Source organism: Ornithorhynchus anatinus, chromosome 2 (assembly GCF_004115215.2).
Source record: "Ornithorhynchus anatinus isolate Pmale09 chromosome 2, mOrnAna1.pri.v4, whole genome shotgun sequence".
Taxonomy (NCBI): Eukaryota; Metazoa; Chordata; class Mammalia; order Monotremata; family Ornithorhynchidae; genus Ornithorhynchus; species Ornithorhynchus anatinus.
In genome coordinates this window covers 24,243,889-24,269,528 of record NC_041729.1, presented here as the reverse complement: position 1 = coordinate 24,269,528, position 25,640 = coordinate 24,243,889, and the positions used below count along the sequence as shown (strand labels likewise).

The window sequence follows — 25,640 nt, the reverse complement described above, 5'->3', positions numbered from 1 at the left end:
TCCCTTCTCTCCTTCTCCAGCCCAGCCCGCACACTCTGCTCCTCTGCCGTTAACCTCCTCGCTGTGCCTCGTTCTCACCTGTCCCGCCGTTGGCCCCTGCCCCATGTCCTACCTCTGGCCTGGAATGCCCTCCCTCCTCTCATCTGCCAAACAAGCTCTCTTCTCTCCTTCAAAGCCCTACTGAGAGCTCACCTCCTCCAGGAGGCCTTTCCAGACTGAGCCCCCTTTTTCCTCTGCTCCTTCTTCCCTCTCCATCACCCCTACTCCCTCCTTCTGCTCTACCCCCTTCCCTGCCCCACAGCACTTGTGTATATTTGTACCTATTTATTATTCTATTGATTTTATTAATGATGCATATATATCTATAATTCTATTTATCTATTTTGATGCTACTGATGCCTGTCTACTTCTTTTGTTTTGTTTTCTGTCTCTCCTTTCTAGACAGTGAGCCCATTGTTGGGTAGGGATTGTCTCTATCTGTTGCCAAATTGTACTTTCCAAGCGCTTAGTACAGCACTCAAAAAATACAATTGAGTGAATGAATGAAATCACGTTTCCTTCAGGTGGCCTTCCCTGATTAATCTCTCATCACTCCACCCTATATCTCCCCAGCTGCCACTTTAGCACTTCTGGTTCAAGTCAAGCACTTGGGGGACTCAGCCCCCATCCCTGACCCCCTGTAGTGTCTTTATAGACTACTGCTTCCGAGTACCTGTAATTTATTTTTGTGTACATCTCTTCTGCCAGACTGTAAACTCCTTGAGGGAAGGGATCACGTTTACTATGTCTATTGTACTTTCCTAAGGACTAAATCTCAGTGCTGTCTACGGAATAAGTGCTCAGTTGATAGTGTTGATCGGGAAGCTATGTTTTGAGAAGAAGTGTGGCCTCGTGGAAACAGCATGGGCCTGAGAGTCAGAGAACCTGGTTTCTAATCCTGCCTCTTCTGATTGCTTGCTCTGTGAGTTTGGGCAAGTCACTAAACTTCTCTGTGCCTCAGCCCTCCTATTTTCCCTCCTACTTAGACTGTGAGCCCCATGCGGAACAGGGACTGTGTCCCATCTAGTTAACTTGCACTTACCCCAGAGCTTAGAACAGTGCTTGAGACACAGTAAGTGCTAAGAAATACCACTTAAAAAAAGAGTCCAAGCAAATCTAGAGTGTTTGTTGCTGGGATGGAGGATGAGAGGGTGTCCCATGAACCTCTCACACTTTTTCCAGAGCCTTTGTGTTCCCTTCCTATGTCCCTCTGAACAGGGGAAAAGCTTCCAACTGCAGAACTCAAGGGCAGGAGCTCCCGCAGAGGGAGGCTGGGTGACTATAGTAAAAATACCAGACAGAATGGTGTCTGGTACTGAATCCAGACTGGACAGGGAACACCAGGCAGTCTAATATGAGATTGGATGAATGGCAAATTTACTTGTTCCTGCCCCCCTGCCTTGCCCCCAACTTAAGTAATAAAAATAAGAAAAAATTCCCTTTAAGGAACTACAAAGGAATGAAGGAGCCGAAAGGGACTGGTTCTAGATACCAGGATTTAGCTGGATGGAACCAGGCTCCCTTGGGACCTGATCTTTTTTAAAGGCAGGAAGGGATGGCAAAGGAGAGAAAATGTAAGCTTGTCCTCTAGACCGTAAGCTCATTGTGTTCAGGGTATTTGTCTACCAACTCAGTCATATTGTATTCTCCCAGGCACTTAATACAGTGCTCTGCACACAATAAGCACAGAACAACACCTCTTGGGGTGCTCCTGGGGCCCTGTATGGGCAGGACTGGATAGTTGTTTGTTAGAATAGTAATAATAATATTAATAATGATGATTATGGAATTTGTTAAGTGCTTACCATTTGCCAAACGCTGTTCTAAATGCTGGGGTAAATACGAGGTAACTAGGTTGTCCCACACGTGTCTCACAGTCTTAATCCCCATTTTACAGATGAGGTAACTGAGGCACAGAGAAGTTAAGTGGCTTGTCTAATATCATACAGCAGACACATGGCAGAGTTGGGATTCGAACCCCTGTCCTCTGATTCCCAAACTCGTGCTCTTTCCACTGAGCCACGCTGCTTCCCAAAGTGTGTGTCATTAGGCCGCTTTCCTGTCTACCATACAATCAGGAACATGGCTGTGGGTGGAGAATTTGGGAGGGAATCAGAGAGAGAATTTTCTTTCCTCGGTGCCCAAGACTTCAGTTACAGGGCTGGGAAGAGGAGAAAGGAGCTTATGATTTTGTCTGCCTGAGTTGAAGAGTGAATCTGAAGAGGTTCTTGCTGCCTGTCAGATCAGATTGGGTCTGGCCTACTCCTGCCAGCCCCAACCTGGTTGGGATGAATTCTGAAAACTTGATTTATGGGGTTACTTATCACTTTTATTGGGGTTAGTGTGGATGACAAATTCTACCATCAGAAGTGACAGCTAAGCCGTCTGGGGATGGAGCTCAGTGGTAGAACACATGCTTTGCTCGCGGGTCTCGGATCTCGAGTTCGATTCCCTGGGTCTCTACACAGTGCTCTGCACACAGTATTCAATAAATACCACTGATGATGATGATGAGGCGGAGTAAGAGAAGAAGGGGGGGGAGGAGGAGGAGTAATCAAGTTGAACTTGTGCAGAAGAATGGATTCAAGTGTTAGTGGTGTGTGCAGTGTTATTGGTATTCTCTGGTTCCAGCCAATCTCATTCCATCAGAGGCACAGCGTGCAGTGAGTAAATACCCAGGCAAGGGTGCAGCACTTTGCAAAGCATGTGTGTGGTCTTTCTTGGTGTTGGCCAGCCATGGGCACAACTCAAACTAGAACCCAGGTCTCCTGGTTTCTAGAGCAGTGGACTTTCCACTGGACCAGCATCGGGTTGGGGGGATAGAACTGTGATGGGACTGGGAGTGGGGGAGGCAGAGAGACACTGTTTTGGGGAGATGGGAAGGAGGCTCTCTCTGGGAGGTGTCTGACTTCCCATCTTGCCATTCCCTTTTTGCAGGCCTGTATAACTTTTTCCTTGCCTGCCTTCCTGCCTTCCGTGCTTGTCACACCCTGCTCTCCATTGATCATGACTTTTTTTTTAAATGGTATTTGTGAAGCACTGACTATGTGTCAGGCACTATTCTAAGAGCTGGGGTAGATATGTATATATCTATGTGTACATATATATATCACAACACATATGCATAGGTCTGTTTATTTATTTATTTATATTAATGTCTGTCTCTCCCTCTAGACTGTGAGCTCATTGTGTGCAGGGAATGTGTCTGTTGTTGTATTGTACTCTCCCAAGTGCTTAGTACAGTGCTTTGCACACAGTAAGTGCTCAATAAATGTGACTGCATGAATGAATGGTAGATTCTAGCTAATCAGGTTGGGCAAAGAGCATGTTCCACATGGGGCTCACAGTCTTAATCCCCATTTTACAAATGAGGTAACTGAGGCACAGAGAAGTGAAATGACTCACTCAAGATCACATACCAGACAAGCGGCCAACCTGGGATTAGAACCCAGCTCCTTCTGACTCCCAGGTCTGTGTTCTTTCCCCTAGGCTACATTGCTTCACATTCCTGTGCATATTTCTTCCCCAGTAGGAAGTGTAAATCTCTTATTCTTGCTAAATTTAAACAGATAAAACATATTTGCTTCCTCTAAGCTTACTTTGGAGGAGGAACTATTGAATTTTAGGAATGGCTGATCTACATCAACCTCAAGAAACTGCCCAGAGCACTAACAGTGAACAAACCCATGTGAAAATGTTGCAGCCTGGGCCCTGGCCTTTCAGTTCACTGTGGACCTTTTCTCCCCTTTGCTCCAAAACCCTTTCCCAAAGGAACAGAGAGTTCAAATCAACAAATAGCATTTATTAAGGGTCTACTGTGTGCTGAGTACTTTCTACTTCCCAAGTGCTTAGTATAGTGCCCTGTACCCAATGAGTGCTCAATAAAAGCTATTACTTCTACTAGTACTGCTAAATCCTTGAGAGAGTGGAGTAGAGTTAATAATCATAATCCCATCCCTCAAGGAGTTTACATTCTAGGGGTTGGTAGTTCTTTTAGCGGCTGGCATGGCCAAGGCTGTCAATTTTCCATGGGCCTGGGAGTCAGAAGGTCATGGATTCTAATTCCAGCTCTGCCACTTGTCTGCTGTGTGACCTTGGGCAAGTTACTTCACTTCTCTGGCCTCAATTCCCTCATCTCTAAAATGGGGATTAAGACTTCGAGCCCCATGTGGAACAGGGACTGTGTCTATCCTGATTGCCTTGTATCTACCTTAGTGCTTAGAACAGTGCCTGTAACATAATAATAATAATAATGATAATATTTAAGTGCTGTTCTAAGTACTTAGTAAGTGCTTAACAAATACCATAAAAAGAAGCCAGAGATGGCCAAATTCAGATTTTAACGAGCCAAAACTTCCCAAGTGATGACCCCTCCCCTCTTTAGGTCCCTTCCCTCAAAATTAACTTGGGCTGCTCAATTAGATAATGCTCTTTAGCGGCTCTGTTCTATACATGAGTAAGGTGGCTCATGGAGAAGCAGCATGGTGTAGTGGATGGAGCATGGACCTGAAGTCAGAAGGTCATAGGTTCTAATCCTAATTCTACCATTTATTACTACTACTAATAATTATGCTATTTATTAATCACTTACAATATGCTAAGCTCTGTTCTAAGTGCTGTTCTAAGCGCTGGGGTAGATACAAGATAATCAGGTTGTCCCCTTGTCTGCTGTGTGAACTTGGGCAAATCAGTTCACTTCTCTGTGCCTCAGTTACCTCTTCAGTAAAATGAGGATTGAGAATGTGAACTCCACGTGGGACAGGGACTGTGTCCAACCTAATTTGCTTGTATTCACACCAGCGCTTAGTACAGTGCCTAGCACTTAGTAAGCGCTTAACAAATGCCACAATTATTAGGACTGGATTCCAACTCCTGCTCTCCCAGTTGTTTGCTAGGTGACCTTAATTTCTCTGCCTCAGTTTCCTCATGTGTGCAATGGCAATTAAAGCACCTGTTCATCCTCCCCACTAGATTATTAGTCCAATGAGGACCGGGCACCGGGCCTGATCCCACTGTACTTATCCAATCCCGCATTTAGCAAAGAGACTGCGGGAGGAGGGGTCTCGTCCCTCTGCCCCGAGCCCCACCCGACCCTCGAGTCAGGGGTCTGGTTTCAGAGCTGGGGGTTTTCTGAGACCCCCAGAGAGGCAGGGGTTGTGATGTGAAAATGGGGTTCTGCTGTAACTCCTTGCACACAGCGGGCTACAGGGAGACCAGCAGCTGGAACTTATTAGATGGCCGCCCACAGAGCGTTGAGCGCTGGGCGAGGCTTTATTCATTGATTCAGTAGTATTTATTGAGTGCTTACTATGTGCAGAGCACTGTACTAAGCGCGTAGAATGTACAATTTGGCAACAGATAGAGACAATCCTTGCCCAATGACGGTCTTTAGTCTCGGGAAGGATGGTGGGGGACTGACTGATGGCTGGTCGGCCAGCCAACTGAGGAAAACGGGCTGGTGCCCCCACGGCCCCAGGTGGCTGCGGGGAGGTGGGCAACCCTGGGTGATGGGCACATGCCCCTGCAGCCCCAGGCGGCTGTGGGAAGGCAGTCTGGTGCCCCCGCAGCCATGGACGGCTGAGGGGAGGCGGCCTAGTGGGTGGGTTGGTGCCACCCTGGCCATGGATGGCTGAGGGGAGACGGCCTGAGGAAACATGGTCTGGCGGAGGGGCTGGTGCTCCCGCAGTCGTGGGTGGCTGAGGGGAGGGAAGGCGGCTCTAAGCGGCTGAGGGAAGTCGGCCTGGTACCCCGCCACCATGGGCGGCTGAGGGCAGGGAGGTGGACAGGCAGGCTGCCATGGGTGGCTGAGAAGCAAGGTGGCTTGGCACCCCTGCGGCCATGGGCAGCTGAGAGGAGGTGGCCTGGCTCCCCCGCGGCCATGGCGGCTGAGGGGAGATGGCCTAGAGGGTGGGTTGGTGCCCTCCCCACCATGGGTGGCTGAGGGGAGACGGTTTCAGGAAACACGGCCTGGTAGAAAGGCTGGCATCCCTGCAGCCTTGGGCAGCTGAGGGGACAGAGGTAAGTGGGAAGGCAGACCTGAGTGTCTGAGGGAAGCGGCCTGGTGCTCTGCCGCCATGGGCGGCTAAGGGGAGGGAGGTGGATGGGCAGGCGGCCCTGGGTGGCCGAGGGGAGGTGAGAGGGAAGGCGGCCTGGTGCCCCCGTGGCCATGGGAGACAGAGGGGAGGCAGCCTGTCGCCCCCGCGGCCATGGATAATGTTGGTATTTGTTGGTATTTGTTAAGCACTTACTATGTGCCGAGCACTGTTCTAAGCGCTGGGGTAGACACAAGGGAATCAGGTTGTCCCACGTGGGGCTCACAGTCTTAATCCCCATTTTACAGATGAGGTAACTGAGGCACAGAGAAGTTAAGTGACTTGCCCACAGTCACACAGCTGACAAGTGGCGGAGCTGGGATTCGAACTCATAACCTCTGACTCCAAAGCCCGTGCTCTTTTCACTGAGCCACGCTGCTTCTGAAGCAACTTCTGAAGAAGCTGGATGGCTGAAGGGTGGCAGCCTGTCCCCCCCGTGGCCATGGGCGGCTGAGTGTAGACGGCCTAGAGGAAGGGTTGGTGCTTCCCTGGCCATGGGCTGCTAAGGGGAGATGGCCTGAGGAAACACGGCCTGGCGGATGGGCTGGCACCCCCATGGCCTTGGGTGGCTGAGGGGAGGGAGGTGGATGGGCAGGCGGCCCCGGGTGGCTGAGGGGAGGTGAGAGGGAAGGCGGCCTGGCACCCCCCGGCCATGGGTGGCTGAGGGGAGGTGGCCTGGTTCCCCTGCGGTCTTGGGCGGCTGAGGGGAGACAGCCTAGAGGGCGGGTTGGTGCCCTCCTGGCCATAGGCGGCGGAGGGGAGACGGTCTGAGGAAACACGGCTGATGGACAGGCTGGCACCCCACGGTGTTGGATGGCTGAGGGGATGGAGGTGGGCGGGAAGACAGCCCTGAGCATCTGAGGGGAAGTGGCCTGGTGCCCCGTCGCCATGGGTGGCTGAGGGGAGGGAGGTGGGTGGGCAGGCAGCTCCTGGAGACTGAGGGGAGGTGAGCAGGAAGGTGGCCTGGTGCTTCGCGGCCATGGGCGGCTGAGGGGAGGCGGATTGGAGGGTGGGCTGGTGCCCCCGCGGCCATGGGCAGCTGAGAGAAGGGAGGTGGACGGTCAGGCGGGCTGGAGGTAGAGCAGACGCCGAGCCTTCACAGCCCCAGGCGACGGAGAAGAGGCAGGTGTCACCCCGTGGCCCTGGCCGGTGAGGACCTGAGGTCCATTTTCTTCGGCCCCATGTGTGCTGTTGATTTATTTGTGGGCACACTGGGAAATGAGCAAGAGCCAAGCTGGGTCAGACCTGGAGCATTTCATGGAGTAGAAAGAGATTTCATGCAACTTCTTTCTAGCCCAGCCTTTCACTGTCACATGTGCACATACCCCCCTCAACCAGCCCAGCTGCCCTCCCCAGGGATCTTTGTGTCTGGGCTCCAGGGTTCATCCTCTGTTTTCTGCCCCTGTCCGGGATGGTCAGGTGGAGGTGGGGGCCAGAGTCTAACCTCTGAACCCTAAAACCTGCTTTCCCATGGCCCAGGCTGAGCTGGCCTGGCAGAAACTTGCCCATTACCCCCTACCTGGCTGAAGTAACCCTGATTCCAAGGGGAGCAAAGAGAAGAGAGAGCAACACTGAGAACCACACCCATCCCTGCCCCCTTCTTGGGTTTGAGTGATGGCATTCAACTGAGGGATACTGAAGGCTTTGCAATTTTCACTGGGTATGGGAGGGTGGGTGCCACCTACCAAGGCACTCACAACCTTGCTTATTGCAAAAGACCATGGTCACAACCCTGGGAGTGAGACTAGAGGGGTGGGAGTTGGGAAGTAGTTGGGAAGACACGGGTCTTAGTAAGAGTCCTAAATCAGCTTAAATAAGATCTCCTGACCCTAAGGAGAGATGCCCAGCAGGGTTGGGGAGGGATAGTAGTAACTGTATGTATTAAATAATTACCGGGTGCAAAGCACTGTACTAACCGCTGGGAAAAAATACAAGTTTGAGAGTTAGACATGGTCCCAAGGCCATGAGGGGTTCACTATCTAAGGGCATGGGCTGGCGGTGGAGGTTGGTGATGTATCCCAGAGGGAAAGGTAGAACAATAAAAACATAAAAGATGAGGGCAACAATAAAACAAAAAATCAATAGGGAGCTGTGGCTAGGAGAGCCGTGTTTCAGGTTCTTTGCAGCTTAGAGTCCAACGGTCACAGCTTACAAGTAACTGCCTCAGAACAGCCCCACCCCAATCTTTTCAGGACTCCAAGTCTAGCAGAGGCCACGAGCTGCTAATAATGTTGTCCTTCCCTCTGATGCAGAGCAAGTCAAGAGTGAGATCCAAGGGTGTCATGAAGTTGGGGTGGAGGGGGTTGCCAGCAGAATAGTTTTAGCAGTCTGGTGGGTTCCGGGAGCAACGGTTCCCAAAACACTCAGGGGCTACCGGGGCCCGGGGCAGCAGGAAGCGGCTTGTTCCAAAGCATCTCTCTGTGTCCTAACTGGAAGAGGCGGTTCCACTTAGGGGCCAGGCACTGGAGAAGTCAGCTGGCTTTGATCCAAGAAGGGAGACTGGTTCTCCTGGGGAAGGAGCTTGCCCAGGCCTGAGGGCATCCAGTCAGCTCCTACTTCATTCCCAGTTCCAGCCTCTGTTTCTGCTCTTTGGGGCAACCTTCCTTCCCCTTGCCTCCTAGGGAAAGAGGCTCCTGCTGTCTGAGGAGGAGAGACACATTCTCCAAGGAGCCTCAGTGTCAGGGGAGTCTTGTCTAATGCCAGGATAATGGTATAAGGATAATTGAAGACCACTCGGGAAGTTGGAGCAGATTGCCATGTGCTCCCCTAGTGGGGCATCTGCTCTCAGGTTTAGGAGTTCAGATCTTTCTCCAGAAATGTGAGGCTTTCTAGGAGAGGATGTCACTGATGAGATGCTGTGGAGGAGTGAGATTGAACCCACTCACTCCTGGATCCACTCAGAGCCCGACTGGCTCCAAAATGCCTCTTGGAGAATCTCGGGAGGATTGAGAATCCCTGAAGTCTGCCTGATTACACCACTCTAAAAGCCTCCATTTTTTATTATATTTAAGTGCTTACTGTGTGTCAGGCACTGTCAAGGTTGATACAAGGTGATCAGGTTGAACACAGTCATGTCCCCCATGGGGCTCCCAGTCTTAATCTCCAGTTTTCAGATGAGGCACCTGAGGCACAGAGAAGTTAATTGACTTGCCCAAGGTCACAAAGCAGGCAAGTGGTGGAGCTGGGTTTAGAACCCAGGTCCATCTGACATCCAAGCCTGGGCTCTATCCACTAGGCCATGCTGCTCCATGATGGCTCTTTGCAGATAATGAGCCCCCAAGAAACAGTCTTACTTTCCTGAGCGGTCAGTCTAGCCTCAAATCCACATGCTGTTCTGTGAGGATGTTTCTAAAATGGTTTCAGTTTCAGTGCTTGCCAGGGGTGGAAGTCCCACATCTGGGTGCTCAGCTGCCATTTCAGAAGCTCTGGCCTGAGCCAGCAGGGTCAACACACCTGGTTTCCCCTCTCCCCCATTTTCAAAGATCTCCCTCATGAAGCCTTCTCTGACAGCATGATTTTTAGGTGGCATTTCTCCACCACTTGCTGCATGCCTAATGGTCAGAAAACCCATGAGGGTTGGTGGGCAATGGCAAGGTTGCTGCTGCCTTGTTTCTTCACTTACAAGTCTAGCTTATCACTCTGCCTGATGCTCAGCTTTATATTAGTGTCCTTTGGCCTCTCTGTTTGTGTCAATGGGGGCTGTCTAGACTGAGAACCACTGTTGTAGGATTGTAGAAACTTCCTCACTGACAATCTCTCTCCTGTACTCACAGGTCTCTGCCCTCCATCCCTTCCCTGCTCCACCCCCTTCCACAGAAGAAAAAGCCCAGTTTACTGTTGTGTCTTCTTGACCAGGATGGGAAGGAAAGAGGCTGGGGGAATAGAAGGTTGGCGGGTGTGCGTGCAGGAGGAAGATGGAGAAGTTGGTTTCCTCCCTCATTTATAACCCCCAGTTTGCTGCTGGCACCACCAAGCAGCTCTCCAGAGTGCTGCAGGGGATGGTCTCTATAATCCCTCTAGTACTCCCCACAACCTGGTTGGAGATCCTAGCCCGCCGAGGGCAAAATGCCCCCCCCAGAAGGAGAGGCGTACCGCTTTGAGCTTCTCAGAATGGTACAGTACATAGCCCAGAGCCAGGTGATTTTTGGCTCTCAACAAATATTACTTGATAATGATGACAGCCAAGTTAAGCCTCGGTGTCAGTTCCAGGAATCAAGGGAAGTCCAGGGTACAGCTCAGGAAAGCTAAGAGTTGGCAGGCGTGGGCACTGCCTTGTGCATGTGTGGAGAAAGAATGTTCAAGCCCTCAAGTAATTTTCCAAACTTGCCCATCTTTAGCGAGTTTAGCATTTCTTGCCATTCACCTGGCCCAAACTTTTCTTTTCCAGAGCTGGGTCAGGACTCCATTAACATGGATTGGGTAAGGCGCTTGGCTTGGCATCTAGGCATTTTGTCTTGGTGGTTGGGTGTTTGGGGGTTTGCCTGTTACGTGCTGAAGGGCGGGGGATGTGTCAGCCATTTTAGGGGCAAAGTCTGTAAGGACTTTTCAGCCCGATGCCTTTTAGAGACCAATGGAGATGCAGCTGATTCAGCAGGTTAGACTAGGCAGTGAGAATGGAGGACAACTGGTTAACTGGAGGCAGGAAAGTCTTTAAAACTGAACGTCAGTCAATTCTCCCAACCGCTCCACCTCTTCCTTCCCCCTCCCCACCCTACGTCTGTTGATGGATTTATGTTTCTGGTGAGGGACTGATTAGAGTAGCCAAATAGGCTTAACTTTCAGAGGACTGGCGTCCGCTCTAGCACATCCTAATTCCATGGGGTCCAGGGAACGTGCCAGGGTTGCTGGAAAGGAAGGATAATCTCAGCCTCTCGCGGTTTCTCATGCTCCGTTCCCACGAGGAGGTCCGGGGCTTCCCAGATTAAATTGGAGACTCTCCCCAGGGTCACTGTTGGCTGGGCAGCTGGCTACTGCAAGTGAGCACCCAAATGCCTGATAAAACTGTCAGAGGCCAAGTTACCTATCCTTTTGTATCTACTTTGCCTGGACGTTCCTGCTGCTCGAATGCACAGATCTCTCTCCGCAATCCTCGCTGTTTTCTGCAGAGTTCCTCCCGGACCGGACCTCCCAACCCATAGTGTACTCAGCAGGGCCAGTCCCACTAGTTGGGCTCTGCCTTGGTGTTGTGGCGACCACCTGTTTCTGGATAGTGAGTGGGGGATCCAGAAAGCTTTCCATAGCTCTTAAAGCTCTTTCATGGGCTGATAAAGGCTGATGTTAAAGGCTAGCTCACCCAGATCTAGGGGGGAGATCTGGGTCACTGAGCTAATTCCAGTGGAGAGCTGAGGAAGCAGTGTGGTCTAATGGATAGGGCACAGGCCTGGGAGTCAGAAGGACCTGGGTTCTAATCCTGGCCCTGTCACTTGTCTGCTGTGTGACCAGTGCAAGTCACTTCACTTCTCTGGGCCTCAGTTAACTCAGCTGTAAAATGGGGCATAAGACTGAGCCTCATGTGGGATGTGGATTGTGTCCAACCTGATTAGCTTGTATCTATCCCAGCACTTAGTTCAGCGCCTGGCACTTAGTAAGCACTTAACAAAAACCAAAAAAAAAGAAACTTATCTCTGTTCTTCCTGTAGGCAGGAGGAGGAGTGGAAGAACCACTGAGTCCCAGGTAGGGGAGGCTGGAGTGATGGCATCAGTTCCTTCATGGCTGGAGGCCTGAGCTTGGCTGGCCTCCCAGCACTGCTCCTTCTATAGGGCACTGCTCCTTCTATAAGGCCCCTCTCCTGCTTGCTGTCATGACACCTTTTAGGGCCCCCCATTCCCTGGGGTCTGACACCTCTGTGGGTAGGATCCCCATCTGGGATACTAAGAGAATCCCACATCTCCTGCCCAGGAGGTGCTTCCCAAGTTTGAACTGCCTGGTACCCCGCAAAGCCTCTCTGGGCTTTTTTTGACTCAAAAGAAAATTACTACCAGGCAGGATGTTTTGCAAACATTTGCATATTAAATTTAAAAGGCTTTTATTTTCGGTAAAATAAAATGTCAATTAGTGCAACTTACTGCAGATGAATTCAAGCTCCAATTCAGGGTTTGATATATGTGAAACTCATAACAGATTTTTAAACCAATCAGTTTAATTACATCCCAGATTAGGTGAGACACACACACACACACACTCTCTCTCTCTCTTCCAGATATTTCAGTTTATCACCAATATAGACTAGAAAATCCAGGCCTGCCCTCCTGGCATTCAGCTCTGGTCTGTCCCAAGGAGATTTCTACAGAGAGTTGAGTTTCAATTTTCAGGAAGGCAGGTGGCTGCCACCCCGGCCATTCCCATCTCCTGCTGCCTCTGGGGCCGAGTGTCCATGGCTGGCTTTCTCAGGATCCTGGACTGCTGCTCTTGGAGCCCTGAGTCCACCACAGCCAGTTGGAGGCTCCAGCCAGCACCCTTGGAGAGGAGGAGAATTGAGGTCGCTCCTGGGCTGGGGACAAAGATGTTCTTCCCCTTGACTCTGTTTATTGCCATTGTTCTCGTCTGTCCGTCTCCCCCGATTAGACTGTAAGCCCGTCAAACGGCAGGGACTGTCTCTATCTGTTGCCGACTTGTTCATCCCAAGCGCTTAATACAGTCCTCTGCACATAGTAAGCGCTCAATAAATACTATTGAATGAATGAATGAACCTCCCAGTTTTCAGCTCTACCAGAAATAATAATGTTGATATTTGTTAAGCGCTTACTATGTGCAGAGCACTGTTCATTCAATTCATTCATTCAATAGTATTTATTGAGCGCTTACTATGTGCAGAGCACTGTACTAAGCGCTTGGGATGAACAAGTCGGCAACAGATAGAGACAGTCCCTGCCGTTTGACGGGCTTACAGTCTAATCGGGGGAGACGGACAGACAAGAACAATGGCACTAAACAGCGTCAAGGGGAAGAACATCTCGTAAAAACAATGGCGACTAAATAGAATCAAGGCGATGTACAATTCATTAACAAAATAAATAGGGTAACAAAAATATATACAGTTGAGCGGACGAGTACAGTGCTGTGGGGATGGGAAGGGAGAGGTGGAGGAGCAGAGGGAAAAGGGGAAAATGAGGCTTTAGCTGCGGAGAGGTAAAGGGGGGATGGCAGAGGGAGTAGAGGGGGAAGAGGAGCTCAGTCTGGGAATGCCTCTTGGAGGAGGTGATTTTTAAGTAAGGTTTTGAAGAGGGAAAGAGAATCAGTTTGGCGGAGGTGAGGAGGGAGGGCGTTCCAGGACCGCGGGAGGACGTGACCCAGGGGTCGACGGCGGGATAGGCGAGACCGAGGGACGGCGAGGAGGTGGGCGGCAGAGGAGCGGAGCGTGCGGGGTGGGCGGTAGAAAGAGAGAAGGGAGGAGAGGTAGGAAGGGGCAAGGTGATGGAGAGCCTCGAAGCCTAGAGTGAGGAGTTTTTGTTTGGAGCGGAGGTCGATAGGCAACCACTGGAGTTGTTTAAGAAGGGGAGTGACATGCCCAGATCGTTTCTGCAGGAAGATGAGCCGGGCAGCGGAGTGAAGAATAGACCGGAGCGGGGTGAGAGAGGAGGAAGGGAGGTCAGAGAGAAGGCTGACACGGTAGTCTAGCCGGGATATAACGAGAGCCCGTAATAGTAAGGTAGCTGTTTGGGTGGAGAGGAAAGGGCGGATCTTGGCGATATTGTAGAGGTGAAACCGGCAGGTCTTGGTAACAGATAGAATGTGTGGGGTGAACGAGAGGGACGAGTCAAGGATGACACCGAGATTGCGGGCCTGCGGGACGGGAAGGATGGTCGTGCCATCCACGGTGATGGAGAAGTCTGGGAGCGGACCGGGCTTGGGAGGGAAGATGAGGAGCTCAGTCTTGCTCATGTTGAGTTTTAGGTGGCGGGCCGACATCCAGGTGGAGACGTCCCGGAGGCAGGAGGAGATGCGAGCCTGAAGGGAGGGGGAGAGGACAGGGGCAGAGATGTAGATCTGCGTGTCATCTGCGTAGAGATGGTAGTCAAAGCCGTGAGAGCGGATGAGTTCACCGAGGGAGTGAGTGTAAATGGAGAACAGAAGAGGGCCAAGAACTGACCCTTGAGGAACTGACTGTTCTAAGCGCTGGGGTAGATACAGGGTAATCAGGTTGTCCCACATGAGTCTCACAGTCTTCATCCCCATTTTACGGATGAGGGAACTGAGGCATAGAGAAAGTAAAGTGACTTGCCCAAAGTCACAGACCTGACAAGTGGCAGAGCCGGAATTCAAACCCTTGACCTCTAGCTCCCAAGCCCGTGCTCTTTCCACTGAACCATGCTGTTTCTCTAACAGAAATAGCCAGGACTGGCAGTGGGGAGGGAGAGCTGGGACTGGCTCTGATCCGCTTCATAAATTCAGGTAATGCCATGTCCATTCCCTGTCCCCTTAGGGCTTACATTCTTCAATCAATTAATCAGTTGTATTTACTGAGTCCTTACTATGTGTAGAGCACTGTATTAAGCACTTGGGAGAGTACAGCATAACAGAGTTGGTAGACACATTCCCTGTCCATAAGGAGCATACAGCAGGGAACTTGTCTGCTTATTCTGTTGTACTGTACTCTTCATTCATTCACTTGTATTTATTGAGCGTTTACTGTGTGCAGAGCACTGTACTAAGTGCTTGGGAAGTACAATTTGGCAACAGAGTCTTTCTTTACCCAACAATGGGCTCACAGTCTAGAAGACTTCCAAGCACTTAATACTGTGATCTCCACATAATAATGTTGGTATTTGTTAAGCGTTTACTATGTGCAGAGCACTGTTCTAAGCGCTGGGGTAGATACAGGCTAATCAGGTTGTCCCACGTGAGGCTCACAGTTAATCCCCATTTTACAGATGAGGTAACTGAGGCACAGAGAAGTCAAGTGACTTGCCCACAGTCACACAGCTGACAAGTGGCAGAGCTGGTAGTCGAACCCATGACCTCTGACTCCTAAACCCAGGCTCTTTCCACTGAGCCATGCTGCTTCCCATAAGTAAATGGGAGCATTCACATAGTAAATGCTCAATTAATACAATTGATCGATTGATTAGAGGGGATTACAGATTTAATAAATTACAAATATATATATATATATATATATATATATATATATATATATATATATATAAGTGCTAAGAGGCAGAGGATAGAGTGAATAAAGGGTATAAATCTAAGTGTAAGGGTAATACAGAAGAGAGAGAGAGAGAATAGGGAAAATGAGTACCTAATTGGGGAAGGCCTCTTGGAGGAGATACGATTTTATTAAGGCTTCAAAGGAGGGAAGAGTGATCATCTGTTGGATGTTAAGGATGAGCCAGGAGGACATGAGCAAGGAGTCGGTATGACAAGTTAGACAAAATTGAGATACAGTAAGTCGGTTGGCATTAGAGAAGTGAGTGTGCTGGATTATAATAGGAAATCGGATTATTTGATGCAGTACATCAGCAGTGGTACTTATTGAGCGCTTACTGAGGGCAGAGCACTGTACTAAGTACTTTGGAAATGGGATTCTGTGATTCAGTACATGGACAGACTCAGAGTAGCATCAGCAATGCACTGAGACACTGGCAGATAGAAGGTGGTTATGCTGCTTTCAGCCAGTTTTCTTCTCTGACCCACTTGCTTTTCAGTCAGCCTACTCAGGAGAGGCAGCTAGCTGCTCCAAGGATTGCTGGGGTTCCCAGCTAGTTGGGCTCTGTGACTCTGGCCCTTGTAGAGGCCGGAGGCAGTGGCGGGGGGCTCACCCTTGTGACTGGCTCCAGTGCCCCTCACTCTGCCCAAGCTAAAGGATTCCCTGACAAGCAGTGGGCTTATAGGATTCTCTTTTCCCCCCTCATCCCACCTTCCACCCTGCTCACCCCCCTACCAGTCCACTGCAAATCTAAGGGCAGGAGCTGGGTTTGGCTCAAAGTGTTGGGAAAGGGGATTTCCACCCCTCCTGAAGCGTTGGTAGGTTTCCAGGGCAACTGAATCTGGGAATCCTGACGGCGTGTAGGTGGGTAAGAGGGGGACCAGAGCGGCCTCTGCTAGGCTGGGCATGGTTGTAAGCCTTTGAAGCCCTGGCAAAGTGTGGTCGGTCAGGGGACGTGGGGTGGGGCCCCCAGCACTGTGTAGGTGGCTGCACCAGCATCTTTCACGCCCGCCTGGCTGCTTTTGAAGTGAGCGAAGGAAACGTTTTGATCTGGGCCTTTGCAGGCTGCTAGTCACTGGGGACCTCATTGTTCGCTTTAACCAGTATATGGGCAGGAGACCTATTGCTGAGCAGCACCAAAACTGAACTCTGCATCTTCCATCCCAAGTCCTCTCCTCCACCTGACTTTCCCTTCTTAGTGGACAAGCCTGTAACCTTGGCATTATTCTGGACTCTTCTATATATTCCAGTTCCCATATTCAGTCTCACTAGATCCTGTCACATCTCCTCTACAACATTTCAATTATCTGCCTTTTTCAGTCCATTCATATTGCCACCATGCTGGTCTGGTTGCTATCCCAACTCATTTATTGCATCAGCCTCCATGAAGACCTCTCTGTCTCCAGCCTCTCCCCTCTCCAGTCCATACTGAACTCTGCTTCTTGGGTCATTTTTCTCAATCAAATATTATTGATTGATTGATTGATTGAAATGTCTCTCTGTGCACATTCCTCCCTCTCAGCATCCCCTTGATGATTGTCCAACCCTCTCAGTAGCAAGCAGAAAATTCAGACCATTGGCTTTAAGCACTCAATTAGCTCTCTCCCTACTACGTAGCCCCATTCTTTGGCTTTACTCCATCTTGCGCACTTCATTCCTTACAAGCTAACCTTAGCAATGGGCCTCATTCTGGTCTCTCCTGCCACTGACCTTCTTGCTCATCCCCTCTCTCCTGCCTGGTACTCCCTCCCCCTTCACATCCAGCAGACCACTGCTCTCCCTATCTTCAAAGGCCTTCTGAAATCACAACTCTAGGAGGCTTTCTTTGACTAATTGCTCATCTTCTCACCCCTGCCGCAGCAGCAATACCAAATCATTTGGTTACTTACCCTACTCCTATCCGGATCTCATAAGTTCATATCTTTACACTCTTCCCCCTACCTGTAAAATATTTTTGTGCCTGTCTTCCCTCCCAGACTGTAATCTCAAGAGCAGGGATCAAGTCTACTGTCTATTGTACTCTCCCAAGCACTTAGTATAGGGTTCTGCACTGAGAGGCGGACATTAAAAACTATTAATTGACTGGAAGGAAAGTTTTCCTGTGTTAGCTACAGCTCAATGCTCACTCCCTGGTTAGGCCTTGAGGGTGCACAAAATTTTCACACTTCCAGAAAATATGGCTCATGATGTCATTCTGTGGGCCACCCTATGGGGAAACCTGGACAGCAGGCTGGGCTGGACCTGGATAAGGGTGGCCAGGTGCCTAGTTTTTTGAAAGGACACCTATATTTTGGCTGATTTGTTCTAATACAGTAGTTGACAGTTCTATGTCCATTGAAAAGCAACAACCGAAAAGCCTTCCAATCAGTGGTATTTGAGTGCTTACTGCAAGCAGATCATGGTATTAAGTGCTTGGGAGGGTACTCTAGGTACCTTCTCCAGATGAGGAAACTGAGGCATGGAGAAGCAAAGTCATAGGTCACAGAGCAGAACCAGATGTTGGTATTTGTTAAGCGCTTACTTTATGCTGAGCACTGTTCTAAGCGCTGGGGTAGACACAGGGGAATCAGGTTGTCCCACGTGGGGCTCACAATCTTAATCCCCATTTTACAGATGAGGTAACTGAGGCACCGAGAAGTTAAGTGACTTGCCCAAAGTCACACAGCTGACAAGTGGCCGAGCCGGGATTCAAACCCATGACCTCTGACTCCAAAGCCCGTGCTCTTTCCACTGAGACACGCTACTTCTTGCTGCTGTGCCACTTGTCTGCTAGACCAGAATGCAGGTCCTCTGACTCCCAGCCCCATGCTCTTTCCATTAGGCCACCTTGCTATACTTTCAACAGCTAGCCTCCCTCCTCTGTAGCTTCTGCATTCAAAATGTGGCAGCAGAGGTGGTCTAGTCCAAGGCTCTGGAGCAATTGAGAGGTTCAGGAATTCCCTGTGAGAAATGTCCACGAAGCCGGTGTTCTTTAGCAATATAGCCACTCGGATGCCATCCTGTTAAGGTGCGAACCCTGTGTAATGGTTGTGATGTCATGCGTGTCTCCTTGCCTGGAGGACCGCTGGTGGCCACCGTAGGTCTGGAGAGCACGTAAGGTAGGATATGTGTTGATTGAAGGGGGAGAGGAGATGAGAGCCTGGGTCCAGCTTCACTGAAAAACAATTCGTCGACCAGTTGGGCAGACGGGGAAATTTGGGAATGGAAGTCAGGGGTGGGGAGTCCCCAGTAAGTAGGCAAATGCCAATGGATTAGCTGCAGAGGAAACGACGGTTCTGTCCACTCTGTGACTCTGCATAACCCCCAGGTGAGGAGGGTTCAGCGGGCCCTCTTGTTCCTCTTCTTTGTGGCTAAGCCTGGGAGTGTGAGCCTGAGATTCTGACCAAGGTACATAGTCACTGATGTCATTGTGCCCAGGTACCTCGGTAGAGGCACAGACAGTACAATACTCCAAGTTCCTGCATAGACCAAGGATCACTTTACCGGGGGCCTGTCTCATGCAGAGACAGTGTCTTCTTTCCCAAAGTCCCCCTTCTCTGGCTCCCCTCCATTCATTCATTCATTCAATAGTATTTATTGAGCACTTACTATGTGCAGACTACCGTACTAATGCTTGGAATGTACGATTTGGCAACAGATAGAGGCAACCCCTGCCCAATGACGGGCTCACAGTCTAATCGGGGGAGACAGAGGGCAGAGCAAAACAGAACGAAACAAAAACACCCCAAACATATTTGGGAACTAATGGGGGAAATTGGTGAGGCTCCAGCGGGTTGGTCAGACTGTGCCAGAGAGCATAGCATTCACAGTATATTGAATTGAATTTGAGGTTCCTGAGTTCTCCTCAGGGTGAAGATCAGGGATCCTTTGGGATCTTTCATTGCTGGAGTTGCTGTTGCTTTGGTTTCCACCTTATAGTCACTGACCTTTTTTTATCCCTGGAAGGAAGGTCACAGAAAAGAGACCTATCACCTTCAGCCCATTTTGCTGCAAACTGGCAGTGGAAGGTCAGCAGCAGCTCAGCAGCAGCAGTGGCGGCTCAGCATGATGTATTTAAAGCCCGTGAAGGAAAAAAATCCATCTGTGGCCCAGGAGGGGAGGGCAAGGAGGGAGACCTTACATAACTGCATGAAGGTCACTAGAGAGAAAGAGTATCTGAAGGGCCCAAGGAAGCTTCCTTGGGCTGCTGAGGTTGCACAGGACACTGAAGGACCTGGACCAGGCACCCTGCCTCAGGCAGGGCACTGCACTTTACTGGGGGAGAGGGTCTGTTGCCCCACCTGGAAGCCATCCAGCGGGGTCATTAAGGCTGTCCTTGGGGCTGGGCTGGAGGGAGGGGGAGCAGAAACGGACAGAGCAGAGCAGCCGGGGAGACAACCCTCTACCCAGCTTAATCGGCGTTGATAGTCGTCCCCGCAGCCGAACCGGACCTTTCCGGGCCGTTTGTCGGACATCTCGGCATGGCTGGTGTGATGTGTTTCTGATTGCCTCAGACCTTCCAAGAAACGGCCCCAGGCAAACACCAGCAGCTGGCCTGACCGCTGCCCAGGCCCTAGCAGCTAGCGCCTCTGTGAGCCTGGGCTAAGTATGCATTGCCGGCAGCCCGGGGGGCACTGGCTAGTTACCAAGATCCGGGCAATGGTCACAGCAGTTGAAAGGAGAAGTCGGTGAGCTTGTACTCCCTTTTTGCCCTTCTGCCATCTCTTGTCCTCTTTCCATTCTATCTCCCTTCCTCCTCATTTCTGTCCTTTTCATCTCTGCCCTCTAGAGGCCCTTCCCTTCTACTTTCTGAGTATTCCTCTGCCTCTAACCCCCCTGCAAAAAAGTCGTATTACCACAGCATCTGTGCCTTTTTTATGGTATTTATTAAGCGCTTACTATGTGTCAAACACTTTTCTAAGCCCCGAGGTAGATATAAGTGAATTAGGTTGGACACAGTCCCACATGGGGCTCACATCCTTGGGTCCTGCCTGGTTCTTGGGGGCATGTAGTCTCCCCTGGACCAGGGCCTGTGGATCTGTAGAGGCCAGAGCAGACCTCTGGAGCCACCCCTTGGAGCTAAGTGGATTCCTGTGGCCAGTTGTTTATCTGGAGAAGATCAGACATAGGAGAGGAGAGGACAGGTCAGAAAGGGGGTAGCCAGGATATGGGGGACAGTTCAGTTTCCCTCCAAAGCCACCTTGGGCCCCCACTCTTGGTGAAGGGTGGGTGTGCAGCTAGGGTGGCCAATCATCTGATTTAATAATAATAATAATAATGTTGGTATTTGTTAAGCACTTACTATGTGCAGAGCACTGTTCTAAGTGCTGGGGTAGATACAGGGTCATCATGTTGTCCATGTGAGGCTCACAGTTAATCCCCATTTTACAGATGAGGTAACTGAGGCACAGAGAAGTTAAGTGACTTGCCCACAGACACACAGCTGACAAGTGGCAGAGCCAGGATTTGAACCCATGACCTCTGACTCCCAAGCCTGGGCTCTTGTGACTGGTCTGTTCTTCAACCAGTTTGGAAACTGTAATGGACACGTATCTGTTGTTTTTTTATTTTAAGCCTGTCTGCTGTGACTTCTGAGTTCAGACGAACTTGGGAGGGGAGCCAATGGGGGTTCAGCAGTCCCCTCAAAAATGCTGTGGGTTTGGGGGGATTTTTGCAAAATGTTCTGGTATGATGTCATTATATTATGCTCCACACTCAAGATAATGTATCTGGCATCATCATATCCATCTCTGTGTCCAATATTTTAATGTGCTGTCAGTAGCCACCCTAGTGGCAGCTGGTTTATGGGAAGGCTGGGGTTCCAAACTCTCCAACTCCTTTCTGTTCTCCTGCCCTCTTTTCTCCCCTCACCCCAACTTTTCCATTCCTCTGCCCCCGCCAGCAATCTAGGGAGTACTCTTGAGGCAAGGTGAACTCTTCCTCTAGAGTACTCCTGTAGAAGGAGCACAGCCGAGTAGAAAGAGCATGGGCGTGGGAGTCAGAATGACCTGGGTTCTAATCCCAACTCCTTCACTTGTATGGTGTGTGACCTCGGACAAGTCACTTCAGTTCTCTATGCCTCAGTTACCTCATCTGTAAAATGAGGATTAAGACTGTAAGTCCCATATGGGACAGGGACTGTGTTCAACCTGATTAGCTTGTGTCTACCTCAGAAGTATAGTATGCTCTTCACAAATACTGCAAATATTTGCATAAATTATTGTTGAGATTCATCCTGGAATAGCACTTCCTTGTGGCCTGTCTTGTGGGCACTGAAGGGATGGGCTGAAAAGTGTAGCTGGAAGGGCAGCCCCAGGCACGGTGCCTTCTGATCCTCCCCAGAGGGGTGGGCACAAACTACTCCAGGAGGACTGGGACCATTGGAAGTCAGTGAGGGCCCCCAGCTCTGTGGGGCACTTGAGTGAAGAGCATGGTGGGATATGAGAAGCAGCATGGCGTAGTGTAAATGGTGGGAGTCAGAAGGTCATAGGTTCTAATTGTGGTTCTGCCATTTGTCTGATATGTGACCTTGCGCAAATCACTTCACCTCTCTGGGCCTCAGTTACCTCATCTGTAAAATGGGGATTGTGTCCATGAGCCCCACATGGGACAGGTAATATGTCCAACCTGATTTGCTTGTATCCAACCCAGTGCTTAGTACAGTACCTGGAACATAATAAGCTCTTAACAAATACTACAGTGATTATTTCTCTCTTCCTCCCTAATGCCCGCGCACACACACGCACACACACACACATAGGCACACACACACACTCTCACAATCTCTCTCCCTCTCCACATTGTTTGCAGGCTGAGGGACCTACGGCTTCCAGCTTGCAGTAACGTGTCTCCACCCGTCAAAGCCTGAGGCTCTTTTCCAGAAATAATCCCAAACCCAGATGTTACAGCTCATGCATATTCCATTTTACTCAAATTCAGGGTGGATTGGCTAGCAGCAAATCTTCTGGTAGTGTTTTGGACTAGCTCCGGTCACTGGTTTGAGCCTGTGCTGACCTGGGTTTAACATACTCTGGGGCACTGCCTGGTTGACAGCTGAGAACTGTGCGGTTTTCTGGTGTTTGACTAAATGATGGGATTCTTCTTGGCCTGTAGGCTCGGCAGGAGTACAGAAGAGGGCTTCCCTGGGATGTGGGCGGCTGGTGCTTGGTGGTGGTGGCTGGGGTGGGAGTAGCATTCAGACAAATAGTGGCAGAGCGGTGACTCTTCAAGACTGAAGCGATTGAGGCACAGTGAGGGTGGGAGGCTGGTGGGGGGTAAGGGAGAAGCCTCAACTAGTGGGGCTGCTCTCATGTTCTGAGCTGGCCGGTGGCTCTGAGGGTCCGCCTTGACAGAGCCCCCACAGGTCAAGAATGTGGGTGTCCCCCTAGCCGGGGGCATCCTTTGTGGAGAGAGGACAGAGGGAACAGCGGCTCTCCCAGCCCAGGCTTCCGCTGACCAGACTCCAACCCCAGGCAGAAAACAGGACTCCCAGCCACCGCTTAGTCCTGGGCACCCTCCCACTTTCTACCTTGTTTTGGTGTCAACTGGTGTGGCCCTCCCCCACCCCCCGACACTCCCCTGTGAAACCCAGGCAGGGTGGCCCTGAGGGTGGGTCCCCAGGATCACCAGCTTCACAGGAATGAGCAAGATCATTCAAGGGATGCTGGCTGAAGGGTTTGGGAGCTCTAGTTTTTGTGTGGGTGACCTCTCCTCCCCACTGGACTCTGCAGGGCCACTTCCCCACCTGGGCAGAAACTGAGTTTCAACTCCACTTTGCTCCTAACAGAAGTTGGGTAGAGATGTGAAGGGAGCAAGCTACCCGTCTGAATAGGAAAATTTTGATGTGACTTGAGGCAGAGAGCCACAAGTAAATCCCCTGAATATCTTGCTGGGCCACATGAGAGATTTTTCTCCTGCCCACACTTGTTTATACCCAGTTTGCTGGTAGGAATATGAGATGTCTGTTGGTTAAATGCCACCATGATTGAGAGGATTAGATTTCACATGCATTTCTAGTAGCTCACAGGTAGTTGTTGGCAAATCAGGTTGGCAGTCCTATTTCCTCTCCTCCACCCCCCGGGCATCCCAACCTGGGCAAAATGGCTTCCACCCAGAGGTTTACCCCAGAGGCCTTGCACCTGCCCAAGCCACTCTACGGGTGTTCACGCGCTATCTCCCGCAGACAGTAGCTAGATCTGTTTAGGCTCCTGAGAGGAGCAGACTCAAACCCTGCAGAAACTGACTGACAATGTTCTAATCGTTTAGAACTGCAAGTCTCCCCGGGGGGCCCGGAAGACGGTGCCAATTTTGCAGAGGGTCCGTTCTCAGCCGGAGATGGCAGTCTAGAGGAGACAGAAGGGGCACTGTATCCAGACCCCGGCCCTCCGGAGAAAAGCCTCCTCCTCCAATACCCAGATGCCAGTGAGCCAGCGGCCCAGGAGGGGAGCGAGGCCGGGGCGGCTCGCCAACCTCCCGTCGGTGACACTGACCGCCCCAGCCCAGGCATGGATAGTGGTGGAGCCAACCTTCCAAACCTCTCCTCTTCTTCCTCCTCCTCCATGGGGGCAGACGCTGCCCGGCCCCTGGCCACTCCTGGGGAGGGGGAAGCTGAAGGGAAGGAAGAGGAGGGGCCAGCAGAAGGAACCTCTTCTCCTGAAGAAGCAGGGGAGGGGTCCCTCACCGGAGGGCAGCAAGATCCTCAGAGGATTGAGGGGGAAGAACATGAGGGAGAGGAGGAGGGGCCGGATCCTGTCCCCCTGATGGAGGAGGCCAAGAGTGAGACTGTCATGGCAGACCAGGAGCCTTTGGAGGGCAGAGGGGAAGGGACTGAAGAACCCAAGGGCCAGGCTGCAGAGGAAGAAGTGGTCCCCGAAGGGGCCAGGGTGGGCCCAGCAGGTGGTCCCGGAGAAGAGGAGAAGGAAGTGGCAGGCCCCAAGGCACCAGAACCACTTTCCAGCTCAAGGGAGGAAGGAGCCACAGCCCCTCCTGGAGAGAATAAAGGGGATGAAGGAAGCAGGGGGCCTGCAGAGACCAGGCTGGTTGGGCTGAAAGCAGAAGCTGAGTCACCGAAGGAAGAGGAAGGGGAGGCCCAGGAAGAGCCCCAGGAAGGTATAGGTGACACAGAAGGTGAACCGGAGCTGGGAGAAGAGAAAGAAAGAGGTGTGGAGGTCTCTGTTCCTGACAAGGCCAGGGAGGAACCTGCGGGGGATCAGGGGCCTGATTCCGGGGAGGAAGTCGAAGGCGATCAGCACTTCATCACCGATAAGGAGGAGCCGGAAGGTGAATCGTCCGAGGAAGGGGAAGAGAGCGAGGAAGTAGAAGGCAATGAATCCGAGGAGTCCAAAGAGGACAATGTTGGTGAGGCTGAGTCAGAGGAAGTGGGGAGTATTTCTGGGGAAGAGGCTGCTCCCAGTAAAGCCCCGGGAACCCCCAGGGGGATAGAAGATCCAGACAATCACAGAGAATCAGAGCCAAACCGAAGAAGAGCCCGGGGAGGAGCTGGCGGGTGGCAAGAGTGGAGTTGCGGGAATGGGACAGGAGGAGGGCGTATCCAAACAAGGCCCAGGAGAACCTGGCAACCTCCCTCTGGGTGAAGAGTCGGTGGCTGGCTCCCATAGGCCCCTCTCGGTTCTTTCTGCCACAGTTGAGCTCGAATCCAGACTAATAGGTTGGAAGTATTTCTCCCTCCCGGGTCTTAAGCATATCCATGTGCTCACTCTGGGGGAGATTTGCCACCAGAGGCTTCTCTACTTCCGCTAACTGCGTGGCTCGGTAGCTAGCATGGGTATGTCACTGGCACCCTCCTACTCAGCTGCTGTGCTCGAAAGACTAACTTTTGCCCACTTGGGAGGCTGGTCTACCCAGGGAGCAAAGGTAGAGGTTCCCCTGAGTGAAGACCCATTGTATCCTGGAGAGGGATTCTCCTCATGTTGATCCTCAGGGAAGACCCAGGGCAGAGGGACCTGCTACATCAATCCCTAAGGGTATTTTAAAGGTATTTGTTAAAAAAAAAAATAGTAATAGTATTTGTTAAGTACTTACTATGTGTTGAGCACTGTCCTAAACACTGGGGTAGACACCAGTTAATCAGGTCAGACACAGTCCCTGTCACACAAGGGGCTCACAGTCTTAGAAGGAGGGATAACAGGTATTGAATCCCCATTTTACAGATGAAGTAACTGAGGCATAGAGAAATGTAATGACTTGCCCGCAGTCCCACAGCAGACAAGTAGCAGAGCCAGGATTAGAATTCACATCCTCTGACTTCCAGGCCTGAGCTCTTCCCACTAGGCCACACAGTTTCTGAAAGGCATTCACTAAGGCTCAGCCCAGGTGGTTAATATGACAGAGGGAGAAATCTGGTAGAAGAGAGATTCATTCA

General features: G+C 51.0%; 1 protein-coding gene across 2 annotated transcripts in view; it reads left to right on the top strand.

The window, feature by feature from the left end:
- The window catches only part of SRL (sarcalumenin), a 67,503-nt gene that overhangs the window by 17,210 nt on the left and 24,653 nt on the right, over positions 1-25,640 (top strand). For both annotated transcript variants that reach the window (XM_029058090.1, XM_029058089.1), the window contains exon 2: positions 23,525-24,616. In XM_029058090.1, the coding sequence (XP_028913923.1) occupies positions 23,525-24,616 (1,092 nt within the window). The remainder of the gene's footprint in view (positions 1-23,524; positions 24,617-25,640) is intronic.